Below are 14,168 nucleotides of genomic sequence, written 5' to 3'. Positions count from 1 at the left end.
CCCGCCTCCTGCGCAACTGAATCCTCTGGCTTCATCAGCGCGCACCCTCCTTACTTTCAGCTTCTTCTAAGCTGAATGCGGATTGGGCTGCTTTCGGCGAATCAGATCCCTTGATGGGCGCATGCGCAGTTTGTCCTCGCTCAGGAGGGTCATCTGCACATGTGCCATTGTGATGTCAGCCTCGGGACATCACAATGGCACATGCGCAGATGACCCTCCTGAGCGAGGACGAACTGCTCATGCGCCCATCACGGGATCTGATTCGCCGAAAGCAGCCCAATCCGCATTCAGCTTAGAATAAGCTGAAAGTGAGGAGGTGCGCGCTGATGACGCCAGAGGATTCAGTCACGCGGGAGGCGGGCATGTACGGAGCGAGGGGCAGGCCGGCCTCCCACACACCACCCTCCACGGTGACGTCCCGATGGAAAGATGGCGGTGGAAGAGAAAAAAAGTGGTCGAGGCAAGGCAGGAAGCAATGAAGAAACCAGCTTCCGGGTCTGGAACCAAGGTAAGAAAAACACCACATACAGTACCGTGAGCAACCGGGAAAAAAAAGCCATAATAACATATAGCCACAGAACTATCTAACTGCCACAAGTAGGTTAAGGCATTGGAGAACCCCTTTAAATATAAGGCACATAAAATTCATAGCCACATAGACACTACCCTATCATTTCTCTTCAGACATTGGCTCTTAAAGGTCCCAGAAATTTTTTTTAAATGCCAGTTATTACCAGGTCTCTATGATAATAAGTGTCTTCTTTGTAAATGTTTAGCTCCCTTTAGTTTTGGCTGCCAAGATTGAGTGAAGGAGGGGAGTAGCAGCAGACCATCCCTTCCCCCTGTGTGGGACCGGTAACATACAGGACAATAAATTGTCAGTGGTTTTCTAAAATTTGCCTGAACAAAATATGTAAATTTATACAATGTAAATAGAGAACAAACTCCAGGTAACATCATTTCTCCACAAATCTTTAGACTTAACATGAAGACTCTCTTGGGGTTACTCAGTGCTGTACTGTCTCTACAATGTGAGTCTCATTTTAGGAAAATATTGATGTCAGTGTAATAAATAGCTTTTGGAAATTTTAAGAATTAATCATTATTTTTTTTCATTCAGGTGTCACTTCACAGATCTCTATGGTGGAGTCTGGTCCTGGGATTGTGAGACCATCAGAGACTCTGGACATGACCTGTAAAGTGACTGGAGCCTCCCTGACTGACAGCACTAACATGTATTGTGTAGTATGGATCAGACAACCTGCAGGAAAAGGCCTGGAGTGGTTAGGAATGATATGTTATAATAATGACATATATTATGCTCAGTCTCTCCAGGGACGAATAACTCTCTCAAGAGACACAAATAAAGGAGAAGTTTATTTCAAACTCACTGGAGTGAAACCTGAAGAATCTGGGAAATATTATTGTGCTAGATACCCACAGTGTAACAGATGAACTGAGGACATGTACATTAACTGATTAACGCATTCAATCTCCATAACATACATTTACATAATGGCAAGGTAGGTTTTTTTGCACAAAGGGACAGCAGCATCTAAACAATTTGACAGAGGAAATATTATCCCTATTAGCACCCCACACTTAAAGGGGTTATCCAGGAAAAACCTTTTTATTCTATATCAACTGGCTCCAGAAAGTTAAACAGATTTGTAAATTACTTCTATTAAAAAATCTTAATCCTTTCAGTACTTATGAGCTTCTGAAGTTAAGGTTGTTCTTTTCTGTCTAAGTGCTCTCTGATGACACGTGTCTCGGGAACCGCCCAGTTTAGAAGAGATTTGCTATGGGGATTTGCTTCTAAACTGGGCGGTTCCCTAGACAGGTGTCATCAGAGAGCACTTAGAGAGAAAAGAACGACCTTAACTTCAGAAGCTCATAAGTACTTGAAGGATTAAGATGTTTTAATAGAAGTAATTTACAAATCTGTTTAACTTTCTGGAGCCAGTTGATATATATATAAAAAAGTTTTTTCCTGGAATACCCCTTTAAATCACAGGATGCTGTTAGGTTGCCTAATGAAATCCCCACAGTCTGCAATCTATATTCCCCTATTAGGCACTTTTAGAAGAAGTTCAAGTCCCCAAATGGGAAAAAAATAAAGATAAAAGTTTTAGGATGTTTTAAAATGTAAAATAAAAAAAACTATTATTTTAATGCCAAAAGATAAAGAAAAAGAATAAAAAGAATATACATAATTAGTGTCTCTGTGTCTGTAATAGCCCATACTATTAAATTATCACATTCATTAAAGGGTACCTCTCATCAAAAAAACTTTTGATATATTATAGATTAATGTATGCAGAATAACTTTACAATTGCATGTTATTAAAAAATATGCTTCTTTCTATTTAATTTTCCACTTTGAAGAAATGACCACTAGGGGTCTCCCTACCAGTCCTGGCAGCAAGCGTTTCAGACTCATGCTGGAGTCCTAAACGCTACGAGCTGCCAGTCTGCTTTGTTCACAAAGGAGAACACTCAGAGCTGCCAGCCTGCTTTGTTCACAGCCTGTTTGGCTGTGAACAAAGCAGGCTGGCAGCTCTGAGTGTTTAGGACTCCAGCATGAGTCAGAAATGCTTGCTGACAGGACTAATCGGGAAAAATACAATAGAAAGAAGCATATTTTTCATTAACATGCTATTGGAAAGTTATTCAACATTCATTAATCTAAAATATATCAAAAGTTTATTTGATGAGAGGTACCCTTTAACCCACATGGTAAAGACTACATATGAGCAAACTTCTGAAAGTTCAGTTTATCCAGTTTGCCAAACTCTGACAAAACCCTGTTATTCACCAATAGCCCAAAAAAGTATGTAAAAGGCTAGGATTCCACTGAGGTTTTTTTTTCACAGCAGCAAAAACACTAGAAAAATTGCGACAGCTTTTTCCTGCGTTTTGGCAGTTTTTCTGGCGTTTTTCCTGAAATATGGAAACAGCCAAATTTGTCCCCAGTGGCAGTTTTCTCACTGACTTCTGGTACCACTGTGTGGGTCAGATGCTGAGCGCCCGGTCCACAGAGTGTAAGGAGATGAGGAATGATGTATAGCATCACTACTGACCTCCCATATAGTATACATGGGGCATAGTGTACCCGTGTATACTATACAGGAGCCGGGAATCATGTCACTATACTGACAGGACTCCCTGCTCCTATAGCCCCTTTGATGGCTATACACTATATACAGACATCTACACTCCCCCACAGCCCTCGTTAGCCATTTTATTAACAGAAAAAAAATGCAGATCATCCCCATATTCCACAGGATACACGGATCTGAAACGAGAAGAAAAAAAAAAAAAAAAACGAAAACTGGGTTAGTACATGCATAATGCATTGTCTTCCCAAATAGGGAGCCTCCAATTGTTTCAAAACTACAAATCCCAGCGTGCCCTGACAGCCTTTCGTGGGAGTTGTAGTTTAGCAACAGCTGGAGTCTCCCTGTTTGGGAAGACATTGCCAGAAGGGTCTGTTCACATTATAAAACGTACAATGTGAACAAAGCCTAACACTCATCATCTCTGGCTCCCGGCTGTAGCTCCACCCCTAATTACATAATTAGGGAGGGAACTACACAGACCAGCCGGAGCAGAAGGATGGGTTAAGTGGACAGATTCTGTATACAGTATATGCAGCCTGTAAATGGCTACATATACTGTATAGAACCAAAGGGTTAACCAGCAGTGATCTGAAATGCTGGTTAACCCTTTCCTTGCTGCGCTGGCGCATGGCACTCAGCAAGGGGCTGACGTATATCTACTGCTCAGCATCAGCTGTGCTCCCCGCTCTGTAGCCGCGAGCACAGCTGAAGTCCTGATCTATACAGGGACAGTTTACAGGGCAGCGCTATGCTGTGCTGGAAGCTGTCTGGCTGTGGAGAGATGCTGAAACTATGGCGTTGTTTTTTCCTGCGTACAAATACGCTTAACAGTGGCCTTATCATTGCAAAGGGCCTAAATACAAGCAAATAGCTTACCATATACTACCTTTTATTCTGTCTCTGTGCTAAATTAAGTGTTATACCACACGTTATACACCTGCCGATGTATTAAAGAAAAAAAAGCTTTTTCAGTGGCCTTATCATTGCAAAGGGCCTGCATACAAGCAAATAGTGTACCATATACTACCTTTTTTTCTGCCTCTGTGCTAAATTCAGTGTTATACCACACGTTATACACCTGCCGGTGTATTAAAGAAATAAGGCCACTTAATAGTGGCCTTATCATTGCAAAGGGTCTAAATAAAAGCAAATAGCGCACCATATACTACCTTTTTTTCTGTCTCTGTGCTAAGTTAAGTGTTATACCACACGTTATACACCTGCCGGTGTATTAAAGAAAAAAAAGGTTTTCCTGAGTAAAAATACGCTTAACAGTGGCCTTATCATTGCAAAGGGCCTACATACAAGCAAATAGCGTACCATACACTACCTTTTTTTCTGTCTCTGTGCTAAACTAAGTGTTATACCACACGTTATACACCTACCGGTGTATTAAAGAAAAAAAAGTTTTTTCTGCGTACAAATACGCTTTTTCAGTGGCCTTATGATTGCAAAGGGCCTACATACAAGCAAATAGCGTACCATATACTACCATTTTTTTCTGTCTCTGTGCTAAATTCAGTGTTATACCACATGTAATGCACCTGCCGGTGTATTAAAGAAAAAAAAGTTTTTCCTGCGTACAAATACGCTTAACAGTGCGCTCATCATTGCAAAGGGCATACATACAACCAAGCAGTGTACTATTTAGTACCTGTATTTCTGTCTCGGTGCTAAATTCAGTGCTATTCCACACATTAATATACACCGGCTGGTGTATACAACAAAAAAAAGAGTTTTTTCCTGCTTATAAATATGCTTAACAGTGCGCACATCATTGCAAAGGGCATACATAGAACCAAGTAGTGTACTATTTACTACCTGTTATTCTGTCTCTGTGCTAAATTTAGTGCTATTCCACTAATTAGTATACACCTGCTGGTATATTTTAAAAAAAAAGTGTTTTTTCTGTGTAGAAACACGCATACCAGTACACTCATCATTGCAAAGGGCATACATACAACAAAGGAGTGTACTATTTAGTAACTGTTATTCTGTCTAGGGCCTATATACTTTGAAAGGACAGCCGTAAGTAATCGCCTGCTGCTGTTCTATACCCTCATAAACACACTAAGTATGTCAGGCAGGGAAGTGCCAGGACGTGCACAGAGAAGGGGCAGAGGCCTACATACGTCAGGCAGAGTTGGCAGCAGACTTGGGGCGAGTGGCAGCAGGAGTCGCAGCAATAGGCCTGAGCTCCCGTTAAAACCCAGCGGTCGTGTCGTCGACCCATCTCTCCTCGTCAATTGGTTTGCACACTCATCCCCATCATCACAAGCGACATCTGACAACCCCAGTCAAGAGTCGGTGGGTTCCTCAGACACAACCCTCAGTTGGCATGGCCCGGGAGCAGACCAAGTAATCACATTGCTTTTGTCCTATGCTGTTCCCTCTCCCAAAGAAGTATCTCATGCTTTGGGTTCAGCTCCACTATTTAGTGAGGACGATGTAATAGAGGACAGTCAGCAGCTAATGGGCAGCCAAGAATGTGAGGAGACATGCGTCGCTTGCTCCGCAAGGCGGGCAAGTAGTGATACAGAGAGTGACGTGGGAGGCAGTGTTTCAATTGTTCAGGGTCCTGAGGCAGACACTGTTGTGGAACACGAGGAGGACATCAGTGACATGCACACATCTTTTGATGATGATGAAGCCGATCACAATTGGGAGCCGGATGCAGAAGCCGGGGCTTCATCATCATCATCAGGAGAAGAGATTTACTCTTTGTCTATGAGGCAGCAAGGCGGTAGCATGGTTGGCAAACAGCGTGGTGGTGGCAGTAGTGGAAATTCAGCCAAGGCTACACCATCTCAGCCGAAGGGAGCATTGTGTCAAACCCTCCTTCTTGCGCTCCTGCTTCTTCCGCTCGTAGTCAGCCATTCCGCCAACAATCGATCGGCGAAGCCATGTCCAAGAGACAACAGTATGCGCCCACTCATCCAACGGCGCAGAAGTTGAATGTGCTCCTGTCCAAGTTGCTGGTGTTGCAGTCCCTCCCTTTCCAACTGGTGGACTCTGCAGCTTTCAGGGAATGATGGCTTGTGCCGAGCCGAGGTGGAGAGTCCCAAGCCGTCATTTCTTTGCGAAGAAGGCAGTACCAGCCCTGCATACGTTTGTACAAGAGAAGGTGGGCCAGTCCTTGAGCCTGTCAGTGTGTTCAAAAGTGCACGGCAGCACCGACGTGTGGAGCTGTAACTACGGGCAGGGACAATACATGTCTTTTACGGCCCACTGGGTAAATGTTGTTCCTGCACAGCCACAACAGCAACTTGGACAGGTCACACCGCTTCCTCCTCCACGCTCTCGCTCCCAGGCAGTTGGTCCTTTTACAGTGTGCGCCTCCTCCTCCCCCGTGTCCTCGGCCTCCACTGCACATCCAAATCTCGGTGGCCCTTCATCGTACCACGTGTGTAGGGCACAGCGGTGTCAAGCCGTCCTTCACATGGTTTGCCTTGGCGAACAAAGTCACACAGGGGAGGAACTGCTGAAGTTACTCCACGCAATCTGGAATTGGGAACCATGGTGACCGACAATGGGAAGAACATTGTGGCCGCGCTGCGACAAGGAAGTGTGAACCATTCGCCCTGCATGGCACACGTGTTGAATCTGGTTGTCAAGAAGTTCATCAAGTCTTCACTCCATTTGCAAGATGTCCTGACAATGGAAAGGAAACTGTGCATGCACTTCAGCCACTCGTACACCGCCAAGCACACTTTGCTTGAGCTGCAGCGTCAGAACGGTATCCCACAACATAGTCTAATTTGTGATGTTGCCACACGTTGGAATTCCACCCTGCATATGTTGGACAGTCTATATGAACAAAGAAAAGCCATCACAGATTTTTTGATGATACAAGCAGATAGGAGTATTCCCCTGTGTAACTTCAATGTGAATGAGTGGCAGCTCATACGTGACACCTGCCGTTTGCTGAGGCCCTTTGAGGAAGCCACATTTTTTGTTAGTCGCTCGAATTACACCATTAACGACTTAATTCCACTCCTACATTTACTCCAAAAAATGATTGAAAACATGGCTGGTCACGGCAATGGAGACGTTGCGCCTACATCAGAAGGCTAAATGAGTCCTGTGGGGGATGAACTGGCGGAGGATGATGAGGGGCAGAGCGGAGCACAGTTTACGGTGGATGAGATGGCCGGTGTTTCTGGTCATTGGACAGGAGAGGAGGAGCAGGAGCAGCCAGAGGAGCTGGAGGGTTATTACAAGGGAGGCGAGACAGAGGACCCAGACACACCGTGGCAGTATGCAGTGGAGATGGAGGCAGGTAGTCCCAGCGAGTCACTGTCACAAATGGGACGATGCATGCTGAGTTGCTTGCGTAGTGACCCCCGAATTGTCAAAATTCGTCAGCGCGATGACTTCTGGATCTCCACCTTATTAGATCCTCGCTTCTGGCCCAGAATGGGAGCCTTTTTTACACCCACTGAGAGGGAGGACAAACTGACCTACTACAGGGAGCTTCTACGTAGTCGGTTGGCCAATGCCTATCGGCCACATGGTCCATCCACTAGTAGTGTTGCTCGCGAATATTCGCAATTCGAATATTATTCGCGAATATCGCATATTCGCGAATTCGCGAATTTCGCGAATATAGCGCTATATATTCGTAATTACGAATATTCGTTTTTTTTTTTTTTTTTTTTTCACAGTACACATCACAGTGATCATCCCTCTCTGCTTCCAGCTTGTGTGGTGTAAAGAAGGCTCTAATACTACTGTGTGAGACTGGCAAGCGAACATTCGCATATGCGAAAATTAGCATATGCGAATTTTCGTATATGCGAATTTTACCTTATGCTAATTTTGTATATGCTAATTTTCACATCTGTAAATTTTCGTATACGCAAATATTCGCATATGCGAAAATAAAACGAGGGTATGACGAATATGCGAATATTCGCGAATATATGACGAATATTCGTCCATATATTCGCGAATATTCGCGAATTCGAATATGGCCTATGCCGCTCAACACTATCCACTAGCAGGTCTGACTCGGGGGGCCCTCTGCACTCCCCTTACTCTGCCATGGCTGCTGGGGAGGGGAGGGGTGGCAGGAGCAGTACCGGCTCAATCAGCAGCAGCCTGAGTCTACAGTCGCTGATGGGTAGCTTCCTTCAGCCGCATAGTGAAGCTGCTCATCAGCAGCAGGTGGACATGGAGCCGGACATGAACCAGCAGGTGGTGGCTTACCTCGACATGACTCTGCCAACAACCGTTGAAGATCCGCTGGACTTCTGGGCAGCCAAACTCGATTTATGGCCGCAACTAGGGGAGTTTGCCCTGGAAAAGCTGTCCTGCCCGGCCAGTAGTGTGCCATCAGAGCGGGTGTTTAGTGCTGCCAGGGCTATAGTCACCCCAAGGCGAACTCGTCTGTCTAATAAAAATGTGGAGAGACTGACGTTTGTCAAGATGAATCAGGGATGGATCAGCCAGGATTTCCAGCCACCAATGACAGATGGGTCTGAGTAGATTGACCATGCTCCTACAACAACATTTTCTCTATTATGGTTGGTTATGAAACCCTCTGGGGCAGACCTGGGCATTGTACGGCCCGCTTGCCACATACGGCCCTTTGATTGGCTCTGACCGGCCCGCGCTCATTGGGGGAAAACTATGCTGCCTAATCTGGGGGACAACTATGCTCCTAATCTGGGGGACAACTATGCTCCTAACCTGGGGGACATCTAGGCTGCCTAATCTGGGTGACATCTATGCTGCCTAATCTGGGGGACAACTATGCTCCTTATCTGGGGGACAACTATGCTCCTAATCTGGGGGACATCTATGCTGCTGCCACACAGTAAAGGATTTGTCGCTCTGTCTGCAGCAGAAAGTGTCACACTGGCTCTTTGGTCAAAATCTGAGATTGGGAAACATGGTGGCCGATAATGACACAAACATTGTGGCTGCCCTGCGTCAAGGTGGCATTATACACTTTTCCTTTATGGCACATGTGCTAAATCTTGTCATCAAACATTTTTGGAAAAATTGTGGCGGTCTGAGCGATGAGGGAGCTATGTGCAAGAAAGTTTGCATTTGGTTTAGCAGTTTTTATGCTTTTAAATATGCCCTTCTAGACCTACAACGTCTAGGAGGACTACTACAACTCTCACAACCCACCACTGCCAGCTGTCCTGTCCACTGGCTACCACAACTCCCATCATTCTACCACTGCCTGCTGTCCTGTCGGCTGGCTACCACAACTCCTACCAGTCCACCACTGCTTGCTGCCTGCTGGCTACTACAATGACCTCCACCAGTCCACCTCTACCTGCTGTCCCATCCATTGGCTTCTACAACTACAAACAGTCCACCACAGGCTGTTGTATGCTGACTACAACAATCACTAGTCCACTATCACCTTTGCTTTTGGGAGGGAGAATTTGTGTAGTTCTTGGAAAAATGAATTGCTTCTTCCGATACCTCTGTGTGCATTTAAACAACTAGAAATACTTTATGCAGCTTTATTTTCGTGTTAAAAAGCATACAAAACTGTGTGTGCAGTGTGTTTTTAAACAAGCTGTTAGTTACCATGGGTTACCGCATGTTGCTGTAACTTTGATATTAACTTAGCCTTAAAATACATAAAAAATACTTAAATACATTCCTAGATGACCCCAGCAATGTTACACAGGAATTTAGCTCTTAGGCAGTATTATTTACATGTTTTACGGCTATTATTATTGCTGGTTCACTGCTGGAGTACCTATTCAGCGTGGACCAAACTTTTTAGCAAAGTTCGATGAGTCAGCCAAGCCGAGCTTTTGAAAAGTTTGCTCAACTTTACTCAGGACCATGAATATTTATGAAGAGGGGCATTGCATCGGGCAGACAGAAGAGTGCAGCAAGTGGCTGGGAATGCCTTCAGTGCACCAAAGCACTTGATCTGCACATTTTGAGGCTAACTTGGGAACATGGCTAGGTGGGAAAAAAGATAAACAGTGTTTGAATCAGCATCATTCACACTATTACCCTATACTAGCTGGTTAATGTGAGTGACGCTGGTAACGGATTTCATATACATTAAATTTATCTATTTAAAAATGTGAATATGTTTCTCATACTTTTCTTAAGATTCAGTGGAGCTGCAGGAGGTTCCCTTCTTGGTCGAAGAACTATCCCGGGTGATTAAGGACCTTCCAAGGAGCAAGAGCCCAGGCCAAGAATGGCTACACGGCTAAATTTTATAAAGTCTTGGAGTCTTCTTTGTCTCCTCTCATGCTGTCTGCTTTCAAATCTATATCCCCCTTTATACGCCAAAGACTCCCCATATCATTCACTATGCTTGTACTCAGGAGATCCCTTTAGTGGTCCTCTCCTTGGACGCAGAAAAATCTTTCAATCATGTGTCCTATCCCTCCCTGGTACAAATTCTCTGGCTCATTGGACTGGGTCTGATATTTATTGACAAGATTCTAGCACTGTATTAGTTCCTGGTGGCCCGCCTTAAAATGAATGGTTCTCTTTCCGCTCCCTTCTCTATTCACCAGGCAGGGTTGCCCCATCTCCCTCCACCTGTACATCCTGATGATGGAACATCTTCTAGCCTCTATACAAGCCGATCCTGACATTGGTGGCTTTGTTGTGGGCGGCCACAAATATAAATGTTCGGCCTTTGCTGATGACCTGTTGGTCTATCTTTCCAACCTCTTGGTATCTTTGCCTGCACTTATGGCACGGCTCTCTGTTTTTGGCCGTTGGTGCAATTTCAAAATCAAATTTCTCTAAATCTGAGACGTTGGGTGTTTCACTGCCAGGGTGTATGCTGGACTCTCTATGTTCATCGTTTCCACTCTCTTGGCCATCTCGCGTTATCTCTTACTTAGGTACTATTATTCTGGCTGACCTGGCTTCTTTATTCCACCTCAACTTCTCTCCCCTGTTAGCCCGTTTTCGAACAGACTTGTCCTCCTGAGATCATAGGGAATTCTCTTGGTTTGGTAGGATCAACATACTTAAGATGATGCTAATGCTGCATTTATTATACTTGCTCCAAACTCTACTGGTCCATATTCTGGCTTGGTTCTGGATGCAGCTTCAGCTGTGTTTTGGCACCTTTGTATGGATTTCCTCCTACTACAGGATTAGCAGATTCCTTCTGTCCAGACACAAGCTTATGGGTGGGGCTGGGTTGCCTGATGGCCGACTCTACTATCTCGCCTGCGCCCACGCAAGGGTTTTGTACATGGTTCATAACATGGACCACAAACTCAGGGTTCGTTTTGCGCAGAGCCTATGCCCTCGATCTATATCCACGCTACCTTGTAGTTGGTCGCCTTCGATTCATGATACATTATCTCTCTCTTTCTGTACACGACACACTCTGGCCTCCTTGTATACATCTAGCCCTACTGGTTCTCTGTTAGATAGGTCTGGTCCCCTCCTTCCGATTTCAGATAATCCCGATTTTTCCCCGAGCCAGTCCTCGGTGGGTGGGATCTTGGGTTCCTCCCTCTCCCACCGCTGCATTTCTCTCACATCATAGCTGGAGGTGCTCTCCAACCCCTTGACTTCATTTTAAAATCTTGGCCCACATCTCGTCAAGCCCTGTTTGAATACATCCAACTTAAATACTTCTACTCTTCACTGTCTGGCGGATTTGACCTGCACCGCTCCCTCGCCCCCTTTGTGCAGCTTTGTATGGCTTTAACCTGCCCCCGACACTCTATATTACATATATATGCTCTGCTCTACTGCTTTCTCCCAGATCATCTAACGCGTTTCGGTCAGTACGCTGACCTTCGTCAGAGATGGCCATCTCTGACGAAGGTCAGCGTACTGACCGAAACGCGTTAGATGATTCTTTGGCTCCTGCGCCTTGCTGTAGCTGCAATCGTGACATCACGTTCAGTAATCAGATCTCCTTGCAAACTATCACAGCGTGGTCGTACCGGTGAGACGCTCACGGCCGGAGCAGATCTCCCGGCGCCTTCACCCGCTGTCCACCTGGACTGCCTGTCATACTGTCCCTCTGGGGGCTCCTGGAAGGACTGTGTTTCAGTACCCACACTATACTTTTGGACGAACAACGCTCCGTGGATTGTATCGGGCACACTGGTATCCTTCACCGCAACTCAGGACAAACAACGCTCCGTGGATCAATCTATGCAAACCAGCTTTCAGATCACAGGTACCTTCAACCACTCATAGTGCCTATTACATGGTACCATATATAGATTTACACTTTACTATTACTGTGTACATGTAAGCAGATTGCATTATACTCAAATCAATCAATCACGTTTATCTTACAAATATATGTAGTGAGTGAGACAGAAGTTTTCCGCCAATTACGGTCATTGAGACGGGGGGTCGGCATCTATCTGCATCATAGCTCAACTCTAATAAGATAAAAGTAAGTCTTTCTGCTACACTATTTAACAGTACAAAATCGACACAATCCTATGACATCGATACAGTATCTGGATTATTTACTTAAAAGCCGTTCCTTTAATTTCTCTGCTTAGTGAACGAAACCAACACCAGCCCACTCCTCAAAATCTTCTTATCTCATCCAGATGCTAATAAACCAACTGCATTAGTAAGTTTGTTCCCATATGTGTGTTCCTTTTATGTGCGCCGATACACAAACACAATTTATCCTTGAATTTACATATCTGTTTAACTTTTTGGCACAATTGGATTTAAAAAAAAGGTTGAAGACCACTGCGGCCTTCGACATCATCCAGCCCCCTCTCACCCCCTTTAGTTCTATACAGTACTCACCTCCGCTCGGCGCTGGTCCGGTGCTGCAGGACTGTCCGGAGAGGAGGTCGTCCGGTGGGATAGTGGTTCCGGGCTGCTATCTTCACCGGGGAGGCCTCTTCTAAGCGCTTCGGGCCCGGCCCCAGAATAGTCACGTTGCCTTGACAACGTCGCAGAGGTACGTTCATTGCCAACGTACTTCTGCGTCATCGTCAAGGCAACGCCTCTATTCTGGGCCCGAAGCGCGGAGAAGAGGCGCCCCCAGTGAAGATAGCAGCCCGGAACCACTATCCCACCGGACAACCTCCTCTCCGGACAGCCCTGCAGCACCGGACCAGCGCCGAGCGGAGGCGAGTACTGTACAGAACTAAAGGGGGTGAGAGGGGGCTGGATGATGTCGAAGGCCGCAGTGGTCTTCAACCTGCGGACCTCCAGAGGTTTCAAAACTACAACTCCCAGCAAGCCCGGACAGCCGATGGCTGCCCGGGCTTGCTGGGAGTTGTAGTTTTGAAACCTCTGGAGGTCCGCAGGTTGAAGACCACTGAGGGCGGATGATGACAAGAGGATGATGAAGGGGGGGTGTGGGATGATGACAATAGGATGATGAAGGGGGGGTGTGGGATGATGAAGGGGGGTGGGGATGATGACAAGGGGATGATGAAGGGGGGGTGTGGGATGATGACAAGGGGATGATGAAGGGGGGGTGTGGGATGATTACAAGGGGATGATGAAGGGGGTGAGGATGATGACAAGGGGATGATGAAGGGGGGGGTGTGGGATGATGACAAGGGGATGATGACAGGTGATGATGATGAGGGTCTGGATGATGACAGGCGGTGATGATGATGAGGATGTTAATGATGGGTCTGGATGATGACAGGGGGGATGATGTATTTCCCACCCTAGGCTTATACTCGAGTCAATAACTTTTCCTGGGATTTTGGGTTGAAATTAGGGGCCTCGGCTTATACTCGGGTCGGCTTATACTCGAGTATATACGGTACTTATTAGGTTTCCTCAGTCTTCTTTTCTCTAAGTTAAATAACTCTAACACTAAGCACAAGCATATTTTATTGATGCTTGTATGTTCAGCAGTTTTTTGCTATAAGCAACAAAAAACGGCAATTATTATTAAGCAGTTTTTTTTTCGGTTTATTACGGTTCAAACTTTAGTGAAAAAAAACTTTTTTAGTCCAATAATATGTTATATTAATGTCTATGGAAAACTGGCAATTAGTACATGTTTAAAAAAATGCAATAATTCAAATGTCTATTAAATAGCATGCTCTTTGCCAGTTTTTGGGTAAGAATTGCTGGGAAACA

General features: G+C 45.4%; 1 gene segment (V, D, J or C); it reads left to right on the top strand.

Annotated features, from left to right (window-relative positions):
- The first annotated feature begins 979 nt into the window (after positions 1 to 979).
- Positions 980 to 10,321, top strand: LOC130363370 (immunoglobulin heavy variable 4-30-4-like). The segment is given in 3 exon segments: positions 980 to 1,031; positions 1,121 to 1,444; positions 10,215 to 10,321. Coding segments are annotated over 3 exon segments (477 nt in total).
- Positions 10,322 to 14,168: the final 3,847 nt, after the last annotated feature.

The sequence above is a fragment of the Hyla sarda genome, chromosome 1 (genome assembly GCF_029499605.1).
Source record: "Hyla sarda isolate aHylSar1 chromosome 1, aHylSar1.hap1, whole genome shotgun sequence".
In the NCBI taxonomy this organism is placed as follows: domain Eukaryota; kingdom Metazoa; phylum Chordata; class Amphibia; order Anura; family Hylidae; genus Hyla; species Hyla sarda.
This window is presented reverse-complemented; position numbering and strand designations above follow the sequence as displayed.